The sequence below is a fragment of the Tachysurus vachellii genome, chromosome 24 (genome assembly GCF_030014155.1).
Source record: "Tachysurus vachellii isolate PV-2020 chromosome 24, HZAU_Pvac_v1, whole genome shotgun sequence".
NCBI lineage: Eukaryota > Metazoa > Chordata > Actinopteri > Siluriformes > Bagridae > Tachysurus > Tachysurus vachellii.
The window spans coordinates 15303815-15322125 of NC_083483.1; the positions used below are offsets into that span (position 1 = coordinate 15303815).

General features: G+C 40.6%; 2 protein-coding genes across 3 annotated transcripts; one reads left to right on the forward strand and one right to left on the reverse strand.

Annotated features, from left to right (window-relative positions):
* Nucleotides 1-7123: 7123 nt before the first annotated feature.
* mb (myoglobin) lies at nucleotides 7124-10278 on the forward strand. The gene is made up of 4 exons (XM_060860580.1): nucleotides 7124-7262; nucleotides 7731-7816; nucleotides 8766-8985; nucleotides 9167-10278. The coding sequence occupies exons 2-4, from the start codon at nucleotides 7734-7736 to the stop codon at nucleotides 9305-9307; spliced, it is 444 nt and encodes a 147-aa protein (XP_060716563.1). The 5' UTR covers nucleotides 7124-7262; nucleotides 7731-7733; the 3' UTR covers nucleotides 9308-10278.
* Nucleotides 10279-15135: 4857 nt separating this feature from the next.
* pane1 (proliferation associated nuclear element) lies at nucleotides 15136-17862 on the reverse strand. 2 transcript variants are annotated; one of them, XM_060860566.1, is made up of 6 exons: nucleotides 17699-17859; nucleotides 17526-17605; nucleotides 16892-16984; nucleotides 16679-16758; nucleotides 16367-16458; nucleotides 15136-15675 (listed from the first exon to the last, which is right to left on the reverse strand). In XM_060860566.1, the coding sequence occupies exons 1-6, from the start codon at nucleotides 17753-17755 to the stop codon at nucleotides 15532-15534; spliced, it is 546 nt and encodes a 181-aa protein (XP_060716549.1). In that variant the 5' UTR covers nucleotides 17756-17859; the 3' UTR covers nucleotides 15136-15531. The 2 variants fall into 2 exon arrangements, with proteins under 2 accessions (XP_060716549.1, XP_060716548.1); XM_060860565.1 differs by having other exon boundaries at nucleotides 17526-17862.
* Nucleotides 17863-18311: the final 449 nt, after the last annotated feature.

An 18311-nucleotide genomic window follows, 5' to 3' on the forward strand; every position in this document is an offset into this window, starting at 1 on the left:
GATGCGGATGACAAAACAAAGGTTAAAGTTTTCCTATATCTAATTGGAGAAACAGGGAGAGAACTGAGTAAGACGCTATGTGCTGCTCACCCAGCTGATAGAGAACCGACGTTGGAATGGCTATTAACCGCCTTCAGAAACCACTGCAATCCGGCACCGAACAAATTTTTCTCCAGAAATCAGAATTCAAGCGAAATGATTGATAAATACGTTACGGATTTGAAAGTGCTGGCAGACACGTGTAATTTCGGGTCGGCTAGAGACTCTTTGATTAGAGACAGAATTGTATGTGGCAAACTAAATTCACATGTGAGAGAACGTCTATTAAGAGAGTCGGACCTGACACTTGAGAAATGCGTGAGGATATGTAGAGCATCAGAACTGTCAAAAGAGAATATGATGACAATCGAGGGACAGAAAGCTGAAGATGTGCATGCAGTACAGAGAGTCAAACCAACTCCTGGGACTATGTGTAAATTCTGTGGAAAACAGCATGAGTGGAAAAAACTAAGCTTATGGAAAACAGTGCAGAAAATGTGGCAAGATGAACCATTTTGCAACCAAATGCAAAACAAAAGAGACTAAGAGAAAATGGAAGAGGAACTGTTTCAGGAAATCTTCAGCCTCAGTTCACAAAAGAGGGAGGACAAGCAGGAGAAACAACTGTTTGCAACCATGCCGATAGGAGAAAGACCAGTAAGATTTCAACTGGACTGTGGAGCCAGTTGTACCTTGAAATTCCCATTCGGCTGTTACACCCGGATACAGTGATGGAAAAGACTGAACAGATCCTGGTCATGTACAATAAGAGCACCCTAAAACCTGTAGGAAAATGCAGAATAAATATAAGAAACCCCAGAAACAGAAAACTCTACCGGCTGGAATTTATAGTAGTGCAGGGAAGCTCGTCAATGCCCCTGCTAGGAAACAAGGCCGTGCAAGCAATGGATCTGGTAAGAATACAGCATGAAAATATCATGGCGATTGATGATATTGTTACAACGGTGAGTCGCAAAGGAAAGGATCAGTGGGACAAGAGTGACATGTATAGAGAGTATGCTGATGTATTTGAAGGAGATGGATGCCTGGAAGGGGAATATAACCTAGAAATGGATCCTGCAGTTAAACCGGTGAGGCTTCCAAAGCGAAGAGTTCCAGTGGCTCTGATGAAACATCTAAAAGATGAGCTGGGAAGCCTGGTGGAGAGAGGCATCATAGCTCATGTAGAAAAGAGCACAGATTGGATTAGCAGCATGGTGGTGGTGAAGAAACCATCGGGAAAGCTAAGAATTTGCATTGACCCAAGACCACTTAACAAAGCACTAAAGCGTCAACACTTTTCCTTGCCCACCATAGATGATGTTCTTCCTGATCTGACCAAAGCGAGAGTCTTTACCGTTTGTGATGTGAAGGATGGGTTCTGGCACATAAGGCTTTCAGAAGAGTCAAGCTATATCACTACCTTCGCAACGCCATGTGGCAGGTATAGATGGATTAGAATGCCCATGGGGATCCGCCCTGCTCCTGACGTGTTCCAACACAGGTTGACTCAGGCATTGGAGGGGCTCCCAGGAATCCGGATAATAGCAGATGACATCCTTATCTGTGGAGAAGGTGACAATGATGAAGCAGCTGAGAAAGATCATGACGCAAAGCTAAGACAGCTACTGGACCGCTGTAGAAACAGAAACATCAAACTAAACTTCAACAAACTCAAGCTGAGACAGAAAGAGGTGACTTCTGAAGGAATAAAGATGGATCCAGAGAAGGTGAGAGCCATAGTGGAGATGCCCAGACCATCAGATGTGAAGGGACTCCAGAGACTATTAGGTATGGTGAACTATTTGTCAAAATTTTGCCCACACTTATCAGACAGCTGCGACACGTTGAGACAACTGACACATAAAGACACTGTTTGGGAGTGGACTGATGTACAGGAAGTAGCATTCAACAAATTGAAACAAATGATTGCCTCAGCACCTGTTTTGAAGTACTACAACCCAGATGACAACCTTGTTCTTCAGTGTGACTCCTCGGAGTCAGGACTGGGTGCTGCACTTTTGCAGGCAGGACAACCAGTTGCTTATAGCAGCAGGGCCCTTACACCGACAGAAAAAGGATATGCTCAAATAGAAAAAGAATGCCTGGCAATCCTTTTTGGAATGGAGAAATTCCACCAGTATACCTATGGCAGGAAGGTAGAAGTGCATTCAGACCACAAACCCCTAGAGACAATTGTAAGAAAGCCATTGCTCAATGCACCTAAGAGATTGCAGAGAATGCTTTTGAGACTACAGCGATATGACATTACTGTTGTCTATGTACCTGGTCGACTATTGCATTTGGCAGACACTCTCAGCAGAGCGTACCTACCAGAGTGTGCGGCAGAGGGATCAGTAGAGACAGAAATTGAGACAATCAACATGTTGCACTACCTGTCCATATCAGAAGGGATTCTAGAAAAGGTACAGAGAGAAACTGCTAAGGATGAGACATTTCAGTTGTTGCAGAAAGTGATAGTCCAGGGATGGCCAGAGGAGAAAACTCAGCTGGAAGGAGAGGCAAGACAATTCTTTTCTGTAAGAGAAGAGCTCAGTGTGCAAGATGGAGTGATTTTTAGAGGAGAGAGAGCTCTAATACCAGCAAAGCTGAGGACCGAGATTGTGGAGAGAATTCATGCATCACACCTAGGCATTGAAAGCTGCTTGCGCAGAGCAAGAGACCGTGTATACTGGCCTGGGATGAGTGCTGCTATCAGAGCATACATTGAGAACTGTGCTGTTTGTAGGTCTATGGATGTACGACAGCAGAAAGAGACTATGTGTGCACATGACATTCCTATGAGGCCTTGGGCAAAAGTGGGAACAGATTTATTCTTATTTAACAACAGGGCATATCACAGTTGACTATTTCTCAAATTTCTGGGAAATTGATTATCTCCCTGATACCAGCTCAGGAGCAGTGATACACAAGTTAAAGGCCCATTTTGCACAACACGGCATCCCAGACACGGTAATCTCTGATAACGGGCCACAGTACGGCTCTCAGGAATTCAGACAGTTCAGCACTGCTTGGGAATTTAGACATGTGACGTCATCTCCGGCATATCCGCAAAGCAACGGCAAAGCCGAGTCTGCAGTGAAGATGGCCAAACAGCTCATGGGAAAGGCAAAGAGAGCAAAGACTGACCCATACCTGGCTATTCTAGAACACAGGAACACCCCATCTCAGGGATTCAATGCCAGTCCTGCCCAAAGACTCATGAGCAGGAGAACTAAAACATTACTGCCAACACATAACAGTCTTCTGAAGCCAGATGTTGTAAACACGGAGCAGGCTGTGAAAAACAACCAATGCAAACAGGCCTTTTACTACAATAGAGGAGCGAAAGATCTTAGACCTCTGCATGAAGGTGAAAAAGTAAGAGTTCAGTTGGACACGAAACACAGAGCACATTGGTTGCCGGCAAAGGTTGAAAGAATGGCCAACAACAGATCATACACCGTGAAGCTGGAAAATGGATCTGTTGTACGGAGAAATCGGAAACATCTCAGGACTGTGCCTGGAGGACTGCAGAGAGCTGTCTCAACAAACACAAGTGTCAAATTTGATCAGACTAATCGGAAGATTCTTACCGATAAGGGACATTCAAAAGCAGTACCAGAGTCGAGCACAACACACACAAACCCTTCAGATACTAGCAAGAGAGTCGTGACAACTAGAAGTGGCAGAATGGTCATGAGACCATCACACTTGAAAGACTTTGTTTAAATGTGTTTTGTTGTTCTTAAGACACAAACATGCTATTTTGTGCATACGGTTTACATAATTTAAATTTTGCAGTTGTTGAATTGTTAGGCTTCTGTTTTATTAAAAAAAAAAAAAAAAAGAGAGAAAGATGTTACAATATGTTATGTAAGGTCTGTAAGATGTGACATACCATGTAGTATAAGGACTACAAGTTGTGTATGTGACGTCATTAGAATGCGCCAACACGGGAAGTGAAGGAAAGAAAGCACAGAAGAAATATGCGTGTGTGAGACTCTTTTATTTAAGGGTGAATATATAATTAATAGAGTGAACTGCGCATAAAACAATGCTTTTGACACGAAAACCAAACTGATAAAGAAAAGTAAATGGGGATAAATTATTGTTTTTTTAATAGAAAATTAAGTCGGTTTAAGTAGGAGGTATGTATACCATGTGCATTTCCATACCATTTCCACTAGATCAGTGGTTCCCAAACTGGGGTACGCGAACAAAATGCAGAAGTGTACTGTTAATGTAATTATACCGCACCTAATATTCAAGCAAACATGTATTTCTCAGACTAAATATAAAGACGTCCCCCTCTAGTGTACTCACAGCAAAGTAGCCAGTTAGTGCCATAAAAGGTCAAATTCATGACATCCAATCAAATGACCCCATCTGCGGTAAACAAAAATCTGTGTCCACTCAAGTGTCATGTGTAAGTGCACGTTTTTACGTATCGCGTGTAATTCACACACAGTTTCACGTCGCAGCGCTGATGTGGCAGAAGATGTTTTAAAACAACTATTGCTTCGCATAAAATCCAGCGATTTCTGCGCTTTAGAAATCGACGAATCGACTGATGTAGCTGGTTTGGCTCAGCTGCTGGCATATGACCGGTATTTTCCAGAGACGGACAATGCAAACAACTGGATTCGCCATCTATTCTCTGCCACCCCACAGCACACCTGCCCATTTCTGAGCAAGAGAGTCTCATTGAAATCTCTACGAGTGGCGCTTTGGAAATTGAGTTTACACAAAAATCACTAGCAGATTTCTGGATAGCTTTGCATGCAGATTATCCTGCTTTAGCAGATCGCGCTTTGAAAACATTACTGCCCTTCTCGACAACATACCTGTGCCAACATACCTGTGCCAACATACCTGTGCCAACATACCTGTGCGAAAGTGGGTTTTCAGCGCTTACCAGCATAAAGACTCTATAGACAATGATTTATGACTAAAACTGTCTCCGATACAACCAAACATCCCAGAGTTATGCAAGTCAGTTCAAGCACATCTATCTCATTATACGGTGAGCGACTAGATGATGCTGAGAGAGAGAGAGAGAGAGAGAGAGAGAGAGAGAGAGAGAGAGAGAGAGAGAGAGAGAGAGAGAGAGAGAGAAATTTCTTTTTACCTTCGAGAACCGGTCATTCATGTTACTTCACTTCTTATTTGTTCACCCATTTCAACAACTAGCTAAAAAAAAAAGAATTAACCAGAAATATTAGGACAGAATAAGTTTCAAGGAATACAGTAGTGGGAGTATTGCCTCAGTTTCGACCTCAGCTGACCTCAGTTGATGTGTACATAAACTTGTCTGATCCAAAGCGAATCCAACTAGAATACTAGTAGGCTAGAATTTGGGCTTAGAGTCCCAAAAATCATTAATGTGATGGAATATGACAAAAATATATATATACACACACACACATATATATAAATATATACACATATGTACTGTATATATAAAAATATATACAGTCCCCTCCAAAAGCATTAGAAATTCAAGGTGAACACTTTTGGTTTTTGCTTTTTGAAATGGTCTGGATTCAAAATAAAACCGAAAATCAAAGTAAAAAATTAAAATTGTATGAAATAAATCATGGCAGCTGAAAGTCAATAGGTTGTATAGCCCACACATGCCTGCATGCACTCCTGAAAATGTTTGACCATCAGTGAGCTCCTCGACAGTCTGTGGTGCTACTTGGCAGCACCCGAGCTCCAATAAGATTTATGTCTGGCAAAAATGAGGGCCAGTCTTTGGCATCAGTGCCTTTGTAATCCAGAAACTACACACTCTGGCTACATGAGGCCAGGCTTTGTCATGCACTAGGAGGACCCTAGCACCCACTGCACCAGCATAAGGTCTGGCAATGCCTCTGAGGATTTCATCCTGTACCCAGGAACAATTAAATGTGCCACACACACGGAGAACATGTCTGACAGTTTGGTCAGAAACATGTGAACCCATAGCCTGCTGGATGTCATTTTGTAGGGCACTGGCATTTCAACTCTTGTTTCTCCTCTAACAAAGGAGCAGATACTGGTCCTGTTGCTGGGGTTTTGACCTTCTATGCCCCAGCTTTCCTCGTGTAACTGCTCGTCTCCCGGAATCTCCTCTGTGCTCTTGAAACTGTTAGGAGTCACATCAAACCTCCTTGTGATGGTATGTTATAAATATGCCAGCCTGAAAGAGCTTGACAACCTGTTGCGACGTGATGGGGTTGAGTGGACTGACTCATGCTACAAGGAATGACAAGGACAAGAATAAAAAAAAAAAAACTAAAAAAAAAAAAAACACGAAAATGAAAATGTAATACGATATATTGTATTCCGCAAACCAATTTTCCTTCTACTGAAGTTGCGATAGAATTACGGATTGCCTTCGGTTAGGGTTGGGTGAAATAACAGAGTTCGGTGGGATAACAAGATTCATTTTATTGCACAAAACCTATAATTAATTCTAAGGTAGTGTGAGTGAGAAAATGATGCGTTTTTATGACTTCTTCACTCCCAGAATCATTTATCTGCTTTGTATTGAACGTAGATCCGTTGCTCATGCTATATCTACTGACCTGCTATCATGATGGATGTTCATCTCTTCATATCTCATGTTATCACCACTGACCTACTATCATGAAGGAGCTCTTTCACGTTCTTTAGTTCTAAGAGTTATTTGTTTCTACACCTCTGTTTTACAAACGGCTGTAATCTTTCACGTACTTGCTTTAAGCTTTTAAGGGTGCATGGTAAATCTGTTGAACTCACCATCATAGCATTCATAAGTCCCATGACTACTAATAAGTTCTGTGTCACATGCACAGGCTGAGCCAGGTCACTGTTAAACTCTGCTACGTGATGTTTTGTGCATCAATATGCATGTGAGGGGGTGGAAATGGGAAAGTGGTTGGTGTCTGTGTGTGTGTGTGTGTGTGTGTGTGTGTGTGTTTGGGGGGGTTAAGAAAGAATTAGAGAAAATATGATCAAGAGATTAAAAAAGGGAATAGGATAGAAAGTAAAAGGTGGGACAAATACAGTAGCATCAGGTGGGTGGAGTCTAAAATGGGATGGAGTTAATATTTGCATGGGATGGGCATGTTTAATTGACAGCTGAGGGGACAAACTTTTGTCAGGACAGTATATAAACCCTAAACTCAGGTATCAGTGGCACTGCAAGAAAAAATCTGAATAAACTTCTCAGCTTAGCTGATAACAACACTGTCCTGGTAAGTGTGTGTGTGTGTGTGTGTGAGAGAGAGAGAGAGAGAGCGAGAGAGATTATTCATCAGGTGGCCCAGGTTTTTCTTACATTTACAAAATAACCAAAATAATGGAGGTTGTAACCAAATTTGTAATTTTGGTCTGATTTTTATTTACGGAATAATTAAATCAAATAATTAAAAAAACAATTAAACATTTCTGTTATGATTCTGAAAGTTTTAAGTAAGTTGCATTATTGCATGCCTCTGTGTGTGTGTGGTGTGTGTGTGTGTGGGGGGGGGGATGATATATTTTACTCTGGATCATCAGTCTTTTTCCTCCAAGGTCAAACTGTTATAAAGTCTTGCTGATAATATTCCATATTAAACATTAAGCTTTTAAATATAAGAATGTAGTCAGTTTTGTGATTCAGGAGGTTTGTCCTTTCATGACCTCCAGGTTCTAACTGTGTTCTGTTGTGTGTGTGTCTGCAGACAATGTCTGACTTTGACTTGGTTCTGAAGTGCTGGGGCAAGGTGGAATCTGACTATCCTGGTTATGGAGGAGAAATTCTGACCCGGTCTGTACAAAACCACTTTTCCAAAGATCTCTTTTGGGACGTCTTTCTGAAAAAAAAAAAAGACTAGCTAGAGCTATTGCTAAGGATTGCAGTTTGTATAGTGCAGCTGTGAATTTATTTATTACTGAAGATAGAAATATGTTAATTATCACTGTCCATAAAGGCACGAACGGTCTGCAGACATCCCGATGAGTGCAGCAACTTAAAAAAGTGTAGATCTTTAGAAGTCAGATGTAGGTTTCAGATAGGAGCAGGAACACAGAGATATCAGGATGGATGCAGACGACTGGAGACAGAATGAGAGTGATAATACGTAGCTCTTGTATAATTCAGACGAACAGGGTTGATTGATTGGGGATGATCCTGATTGGGGATCATGGACTACTGAGGTTGAATACATACTGAATGTAAACTTCAGAGACTGTTCAATTTTGCACCAGCATTAGTGAGAGAGTCACATTTTTTTCAGCAGAAACCAAATGCAATTACATCAAGTGCAGATGGTTTAAACAGTTAAAATATCTCAAACATTTTAGTTCCAAAGCTTTGGTGCAGCTATTGATGTTTTTAAAAATGAGGTTCAAAAATGTAAACCCATTAGACTGCTTCTGTCTGTTCTGAGAAAGGATGGATGCAGCTTACCTGCTTTCTCCCCTGTGGAGTTTCCCTGTCTGAGCACTCAGAGGTAACAGGATGCTGATGTAGGCTGAGCTCACAGCCTGGACAATAGTCTCTTTCATTTACTTTCTCAGTCTTTCACTGGGTCTCAAAAGGAACCAGGACTTTTAGCAGGCTTAGATTGCCATGCTGATAGCTTTTACCTTTGTTTTCATATGGTCCTCACTCACTCCATCGTTCTTCCACCTTGATCTAGAATACTCTACATTTTACAGTCCACTGTTTATTTTTCTACTCAATTATGACACTTGCTGTCCCATTCTATTTGCAGTCTGTTTTCGGAGCACCCCGATACCCAGAAACTCTTCCCAAAATTTGTTGCAATACCACAGAGTAGTCTGGCAGGAAATAAGGACGTCGCAGCACATGGCACCACAGTCCTGAAAAAACTAGCTGACCTGGTCAAGGCAAAGGGACAGCATGCTGACATCCTCAAGCCAATGGCTACATCCCATGCCAACATACACAAGATTCCCCTGAACAACTTCAAGGTAGCACTCAACCCCCACCACCCACAAAAACATTCAGACTTAGCAGAAAATTTAGTGTAGCTAGTTGTGACTTGTGTTTGGGAGGTGGGAAGAAACTACAGAACCCAGAACACAGAGATGTCTGTGCCTCTACTAGAACACATTACTGATGTACCTCTAATTTTATTACTCTCTTTCTCAGCTGATTAGTGAGATCATCGTGCAGGTGTTCAAGGAGAAGGCCGGGCTCGATGCCGCCGGACAGGACGCTCTGAGGAGGGTGTTGGCTGCCGTCATCAACGACCTAGACTGCTACTACAAAGAGCTCGGCTTCGCCGGCTAGATGACCTCTGACCCTCTTGAGTCCCTAACATCACTGGGGCCAATTACATGGGTGTTTATTTAGCCAGTGGGAGTAGAGTATAATCAAGGCTTTTATAATTATTACTATTTCTGCAAGCAATGCTTTAACTGCATAGTAGTAAGCAATAGCTGTGGAGTCCAAGGCAAACTTAACATTCTCCTCGAACCAGCCTGACAACAGAGAAGATGCTGAAATGAATGAGTCTAAAATCTCAAGCCTCTGATTTTATCTGTTACAAAAAATAAATCCGGTTTCAAAGCTTTTCTTCTAAATCACTGTTCATTACTAACAGAAGTTCATTTGTTTTCTTATCGACCGAGTCATTAGGAGCGTACGTGTGCCGTCGGTTGTGCGACTTTTACACTCTGCCATATATGGAAAGGTGTGTAAATAGGATATACAGAGACTTTCAATGAATTTGTTTCGTTTTTTTTAAGAATTTTTGGATTAATAAGATGGATTAACGTTTTAAGAGGATTTACTAAAGCAGTTTGTGGTAATGTGTTTGTGGACAGACTGCATTCGACAGCCTTCTAAGAACGGCACAACTGCCAATTGTTCTTGTGTTAATCTCTGATAGTCCGAGTCCGGGCCATGCAAAATAAAACGTAAAAACAGAGCTGGAAAGTCGAGTTACAAGTCAAATGTGCAGGTATGAATAAAATGAGCACATCTGATGGACGGATATAATTTCATTAAAATGAATTTTACAAATATCTGCTAGCCATCGACTCCTCAGATTATTTACACAGCAAAGTCATTTCATCCAAATCTAATGGAAAAGAATTGGATGAGTACTACTCTGAAGCGTGTGTGTGTGTGTGTGTGTGTGTGTGTGTGCACATTAGTACAGTCCTGCTGGTCTATACTGTATCTCCCTGCTGTATCACTAAAATGCTTTAATATGTGATTAACCAGTGATCATTAATAAAATTCTCCTTGCTCACAAAGTCCCGCTGCCTTGTGTCCATTCTCTCTCGATAACGTGACTCTATAGTTTATCTCTTTGGTTAAATCAACAAAAGTATGTACAAAAAAAACAACAACAAATAAACAACAACATAAAGCCAAATGGCATGTGAATTGTTCAGTTCAATAATTAGTCATGATTTATGCAGTAATAAACAGCTGAGCATCAATAATTATGTGTAGCGTTCTTAAAGGACAGCATGTTATTTACACTTTACACGTTTTATTAATCTAAACCTGTGATGTGCAGCTGCACGTCTGTCAGAGACAAAGAATCGACACCGTTTGACCAGATCGCGCAGTGCTATGAAGAAAACTCTGTTTACTACACAGTATATACAGCTACTGTGTCGCTTGTTCTGTACAACAGCTTAGAAGAATTTGATTCGATTTTCAACACTTAAATGAAGAAGTATAATATTTTTAGCTAATTTGTTTTGTAACTTTTTGGAATCGGGTTTGCAGTATATGTGCTGCCGTAGCTGTTTTTTTTACCTTCACTTCCTACATGATTGTATTACATCTCATACTCTGTTGCTTAAGCAATAAGAATAAAATATGGGCACAAAAAAATAAGACATTTACACAAAATGGCTGCAGGAGGAAATGATTTGAAACTTCAGATTCCTTTGCTTTAGGTTACAAAATGCATTATCAAAACCAGCATTTTCACTGGCGTGCACACACACGCACAAGCACATGCACAAGCAGACGCACAAGCACATGCACAAGCACACGCACACACACACCATCAGGCTCTTTTTCACACTTCTTATCATAGTTGTGTACGTGACTGCAGCTGCAAGAACCTCTGATTGTTTTGGCAGAGACTATAAATCAATGCGGGCAACCGAAATCAACTGACAAGCTGAGGACAGCAGTGTGTTAACCCCAGAAATCACCTTCAGGAAAACACAGCATAAAACAGACTGCCACTGGTCCCACTTGCTCTCCATAACAGCTGGAGAGTGTTGGCATATCTCTGCTTTGTCTCTGTGTGTATCATTGCTTTGCAGTTGCTGGGGGCTGTGAAGGAGCCTGTGGTTTTGGGTGTATGTTTTCTAATCTGAAAATAGGTTCAGCGCTGGTTGTGAGAACAGAAGCAGACACAAAGATAAAGATATATTTATACGTTTATATAGTGGCATTGGTATGAAGAGGATGTGTGAGCAGTCACGTCTGTAGTAGCTGGAAAAGTGTAGTGTTACACTTGAGTGTGTGTTGTGCAGGAGGTCACCTTTCCTTTCCACCATTCCAACACACTAGTGACCTGTGACGATTGTTGGTGCCTGATCAAATGACCTCCATTACTAAAATATTAACTAAAATGAACATTTTCATTTAAAATCCATTTTTATTGTATACTGCATGTTCAGAAAAGTTTTGTACTAATACTATTGTCTTCCTCATGGTAAAAAAAAAAATAAAATAAAAAATATTATAAATATGAAATTAAAATGTTTTACATCTGGTACATTACCTTCACTTTCCCAGATAAAAACTACGTGAAAGACGCACTGACATACAGAATAGGCAGCTTGAGAGTGCTATGTGCCGTGGAGCACGTCCGTCCTACTTTGTAAAACTTGTTGTAACCTGTGGATGTGAGGTGCAGGATGTGTTTTATTCATTTTCAAACCAGAATTAATCCAGTTAATCCAGAAACCGTCAGCACACTGGGGTCAAAATACAGATTTTCAGAGCTAATCCATTATCAAGAAAAGTCCAGACAAGTGAAACACTCAACTATGGGGAAAAGAAAAAAACACAAGAGACGAGGCTTTGGGAGCTCACGGTTAACCAGCGCCTCACTGCTGAAAAGGTGAGACGCGATGACTGCATCAAGTCACTTCCTGAACATGAAACCCAGACGCACTGAGATGACACCTGCAGGGGAACAGCACGGTTCAAACAGCATGGAACAGCATTCAACAGAGAGGTGACTATTTGGTCAGCGATTGAGTAAAAAATAGAAAGAGGAACAGGGGCATTGGTATGGCAATTAATTCTGTTTATGTGTAAAAAAGGTCACCAGTGCCACACACCAGCATGCCAGACCTGAACTGTGCATGACCCAGCATGCTGTCATAGATGGCATTTGGAAGCCCCTTTCCCATATTAGATGGGAATCACAGAGCAGTACAACAGACAGCAATTACAGAGTTACAAATGTTGTTTCAATGGAGCTCGAGAGTCAGCAATAACTCTAACAGCCAGTGGACTAGATCACTGCAGGTTTTCAGTGTAGAATCTTCATCACACAACTGCTTTAAGCCCCTAAACGTCATTTAGTCCGAGTCTCAGAGGCTCCTGTGCCTCTCTGTGAGTTCATTGTCCCCTCTGAAAAGGAGCATCTGGTTTCTGAGGCTTCTAGCCCATCTCCAGTGTCCTGTGTGCGTTTGTGATCTTTAGGGAAACTGCCTGATTGTGTAACGGAGAAAATAAGATAAGTGTCTCCTGAATGTTTCCTTTGGGGGTTTAATGTGTGTGAGGATGAGGCAGGGCAGGAAAGTGGAGATGACAGTATGCACACACATTTCCTCTGGAGACACTGAAATTCGTGCAAATACTCACACAGTAGAGAAGCCCCAGCTTTTTAAGAAATGCCTTGTAATCAAGTGCATGTTAGCAGGAAGCAGTGGAGCTAAATTTATTTCAGACAGAAGTTTCATCAAAACAGTTGGCATCAGTTCCCATTAGAAAAAGGAATCAGCAGATGACACAGCAACTGGACAGTAGTTTACTATTAAAGCTATAGTTAAGTGTTTTGGCAGTGCGATAAAAACAGGGGGGTTATGGGTAAGCAGAGCAAGCATACCTTCAAATAGCTAACAGACAATTAACCAGTTTACAGCTGAACGCTAACTGCTCGAGGCTCCAGTGTGCAGCGTGTACTTGGTAATGTTGTGCAAATTGCTCTGCAGGTTTTGAGGGTTTCAGACTGTCACTGATGATGTAATTCTCTAGTCTCTCTCCAAACAAACCCGACATCGCACTAATGTAGCACTATAACGATATAAATCTAATAAGAATATTTTAGTTCAGGTAAGAAACGTATAATTTAATACAGTCCTGATCTTAATCCTTCATTTAGGCCTGAAATATGGTTAAAAAATATTGACAGCACAGTAAGATTAATAAATACTATTAATAATTACTAAGGAGACCAACCGCAGCTAGAACAGTAATATTTGACACATATGTTTTTTCAAGCTTTAGACATTTAAACCTTAATTCATCGCATGTGACAGGAGACTAATGCAACATGCCTACTGTAAACGCATCAACAGTGTTTTCAATTTAACAACTGCAACAATGTGCTGCTGAACTCTGTGATGTCTCATAGAACTCTAACAATCTTAAGAGGGTCTGACATGTCCAAATGGTATCGTAATTTCCTTTTTTAAAGGTTCAAGATCAAAATATTTATAAATCATTATAAAAACCCACCCCCACACACACCGCCCATTGTGAGCTTTCAGGCAGGGAAAGGCGGGTGAGGGTGAAAGCAGTACGTGCATTCAGTAACGTAGCCACTTTAATCCTGCTCCACCAATCTATCAGCACCTGGAACACACACACAATTCAGTAACTGAAGGTGCCCCTGTTTGGTGGCACGGGACAAAAGGCTGGCCCACAGGGAGGACGGTGCAATCGGACAGGGAGGGATGGCCAAGGAGAGGGCCAGATTACAGCCCCTTATTGTATTACAGCAAAAGCCCACAAGATTATTGTATTAAACAAAGTGAGAAATGTTAAAACTGCAGCTGTTTTTTTTCTTAACGTCACAGGGTCAGTGTTGTGGGGGGTCAGACACTATCATGAGAGAGAGAGAGAGAGAGAGAGAGAGAGAGAGAGAGAGAGAGAGAGAGAGAAGAATATGGGATTGAGAACATAAAAGGGTTTTTTTTTTTTTTCCTTTCTTTTGTGTCCTGGATAAAGTTTCCACTGAGGGAATTGAGAGTACAGAAATCTGGTGCACAGGTTAGTTGGCAACAGGTGAATTGGGAGAGAGAGGAAGGGGGAGGAGGAAGAGTGCGGGGGGGGGGGGGGGTCGTCTTTGAGAGCCGACTTTGAGAGACGACTTTGCATTTCAAGGTTATACAAGTACACTGTGACCAAGATCACCAGAGGAGGCGGCAGAGTTTACAGATTCAGTGACACTTTTTCTGCAACCATAAAGAGGATTTATAGTAATGAGCTCATTAAAAAAAATACAATTAAATTATGCAAAATGCCTGTCGATTTCTTTTCCTGGCATATTTTTTAAATTCTGTCATAAACTGTCAGTAAAATACTTCACAATCCATAAGCCTCTTAAACAGAATGTGGCAACACTAAGAAAGAATTTCTGGTGAAAAACAAAAATGAAATTTAGATTCAAAGCCTGGAGGTTTTTTGTGCTAAATAAAATAATGAGCAGTCTAATGGAAACAAAATAATGTGTGCATGCATAAAGGCTTAAAGAAAAAAGAGAGAGAGAGAGAGAGAGTGAAAAGAAAGAGCATGACAAACAGAGAGAAAGTAAAAAAGAAGTTGGGAAAAGAAAGAAAGAAAGAAAGAAAGAAAGCCGAGTTCAAATCTCTCTGCACTGTCATATACTTTCTACAAATGCTTTTATTAATTTAATTCTTATATATATTATATATTAATTATAATTCTAATATATATATATATTCTACAACATAATTTTATTTCTTTTTTAATAACGTGGCACTCCTTTTCTGTTGCCGTCATGCTGAAACACTTCCGTTAATTTGATTATAAACAGCAACAAACCCTCTCAGAATCCTGGATGTATCACATGTTAGAATATTAGAAAATTCCTGCACATCAAATTCAGAACGAAGCTCCATGGTTTAATAACGAACACCGTGACATCAAAAGGCACAAGATGTGAGAGCATTAAAAACACAGAAGTCATTATAGAAACCCTACTGCAATATATACATTATATAAAAAAACTTTATACAGGAGGAAGATGAGCAGCAGAACAGCGCTACCTAGTGTTGATAAGGTGCAGTATTAAGAAGTGAAATAAAACGTGTGCACTTACTTAAAAAAAAAATAAATCTGCAGATCTGTTAGCAAACTGATAACCTGGCACACCTCAATGGAACGTTTTACTTCTTATAAAACATATATATATGTTGCTGACACAGCAAGCATGCAGACATAAGATGACACCGATACAGGAACTGAAAGGGATCACAGAAAGGAAAAGGAGCGAGAGGTCAGTCTTCGTCGAGCTCTGAGGGCACGGTGCAGCGGGTCAGAGTGGACAGGTACAGCGCTGTGGTCGCCACGGGGGACAGACCGGCCGACACCTTCAGGATAGTGAGAAGTCTCGACGCTGCCATGCTAACACCGTCCTCTGTCTGCAGGCATGAGACACACACAAGGATGTTATATTATATATATGTTTTTTAAAAAAAAGGTCATTTCCATCTATCGCCTTCCTGTTACAGGCTCCAACAATCTGACATGAAAATGAACAGATGAGGTCTGAAAATGAACCTGTACACTTAAGCTAGGTCTAGCTAACTCCAAAAGGATACACATTTAATAAAGCCAGAGATTTTATCTAAATATAGACCCAATCTTTTTTTCAGCATAGTCTGTATTGCAATATTTAACGACATGCCTAAAGAACCTTAGAGTAATAAAGTAAAACAAAAATCCCTCAAAGCCTCAGACAAAAGAAAAAACCTTTAGATAATTAACATAAGTGATTAATACTCCGAATAATTCATTGCTCTTTACTTTCACTGTTGTGTGGCCTACACTTGGCCTACACTTAGACCTGCTCACAACAACAGCCTCAAACTCATCCAGAGAGTCGACCTACAGCCTGAATCCTTAAAAGAATTTTAAGTGAAACATTTCCTTTTCAGGAAACACAACTCATTTAGATAAGCTCATGAAATGAGGTGTTTCCTGAGACGAATGGATGGAGACAAGACCCATCCAAACCAACACTGAGCACAGACTTGACTAAAACATTAACATACACAGTGTATTCAGAAGGGTAGTGTAGAGTTAAGCAGTGCTGCTGGTGACATGTTGTACCTGGTGTTCAGCGCAGATTACAGGACAGCGGTGAGATGCAGCAAGTTTCTTCACACTTATTAAACGCTCCTGAGCCAGAGCACCACACCGTGCTGAGTAAACACACACACACAAACATGAAGAAAATAAAATAAAGTTTTAAAGACATCTAAAGAAAGCTGTGTGATCACATGAGGTTGCTAGGTTGTAGTTTGCTGGTTGTTAAATGGTTGCTATAATACTCCAGCGAGTGGCTAAGGAGCTAGAGGATGGCGCAATGCTGTTTTAATGGTCTTCAGTACATCTGCATTAACAGATAAAGAAATCACCTACCATCAGTAACCATGAAGCACACCTTCCCGAGGAAAAAATCTGATCTCAGGTGATTGAGGGAATTCTCCACCACCTGAAGACTAAGGATGTGTGAGAACAGAAACATGGCAGTAGAGGTAAGAAAGATGAACTAAGATGTGTTCAATTCCCATTTTGTAAAAGTAATAAAATGAGATCAGCTCGTGTCTGAGAGCAGAGTGCGATGGAGGTTACCTGCGTTCAGACAAGAGATTCACTATAAACACCACGAGATCCACACGGGGCCGAGTCTCACTGTTCTCCACAGGAAGTTTACAAGCCAGTCGCCTGAAACGGGTCAGAACAATCCGATGAGGAACAATTCAAGATGGCATCAAAGACAGAAATAACATTTTTACTCCAATTTGTTTTTTTTCCCTGATATATCTGCACTTGTGTGAGTTCTCATGTTCTCAATGTCCAATCAGTGAACCACACTGTTCTCAGTGACAAATCATCAATCGCCGTCGCTCCCAAACAACAAATCCCTTATCTCATTTACTCCCAACAACCAATCAGTGATCACAGTGTTAACACTGACCAAACCCCAAACCCTGTAAACAAAACAACAACCAATCAGTATTCTTGTTGCATTATTTCCCAGCTAATCACTTCTACGGTTTCATTTTGTCTACAATTTTGACAGAAATGATGATAAAAACATCAAATCTGTTGTGACATAACCAAAAACTATTAAAGTTAAACGGAGTTGATCTATCTAATAATAATAATAATAATAATAATAATAATGGCACTTATTAAAATATGCAGATTATGTAAACATAAAGATTATTTAAACATACAGATCATGTAAATACAGATTACTTACACGTTGACGTTGGCGTCTTGTTCCCTCTGCACTATAGCGTCAGCTAGTTTGGACTGAAACTTCTCCTCGTTTTCAACTAGCTGACAGAATAAAACAGATATAAAGCTGCTAGCTAGCAAACTGCACAACGTGTAAACAAACAAAAACACAACACACTTCAGCTCGATACTTACTAGAATGGTTGCTGTATTCGGTTCAGGGATTTTACTGTAAGGTGTCAGTAATGCCATGTTACATTTTATGGTCTTTTAAAACCTTGTTTATTTATTTATTTCAATTTAAACAAGATTGCTGTAGTTCCTGCTGCCGCGTCTTTTCAAAGACTCTGTCGTCACTTCCGCCACCATTTTTTTATTTATATTTTATAACTTTGCTGCCCCCTTTTGGACGTGTGACACATTTCCTCCTGTCACAATATAAACCTTCGACAATAAAACACTATAACAGCGTTAAACATCCTTATTTAAAGGTTGCTGCTAAGCGTAGTCGTGTTCTTAACCCTTTTACATAAGATTTAACCAAACTTCTGAGGTAAATGTTGATACTTTTGACTGCTTTGCCTTCACGCGCTGTATAATGAAACAGTTAGCATCGTGCTAACTTAAACATCTCCCTCAGTTAAACGGTCGGCCATTTTGAATTGAGGCGTCATCCCAGTGTCGCACTGAGAGAGAGACAGAAAAACATCTGAAAACATTTTAATTCGTAATTTCCAAAGGCCTTTATTCAACTTGCTTGCGTCAGGTTTCTTCAGAAAATTTAACAGCAAACCCCCAAAAGAAAAAA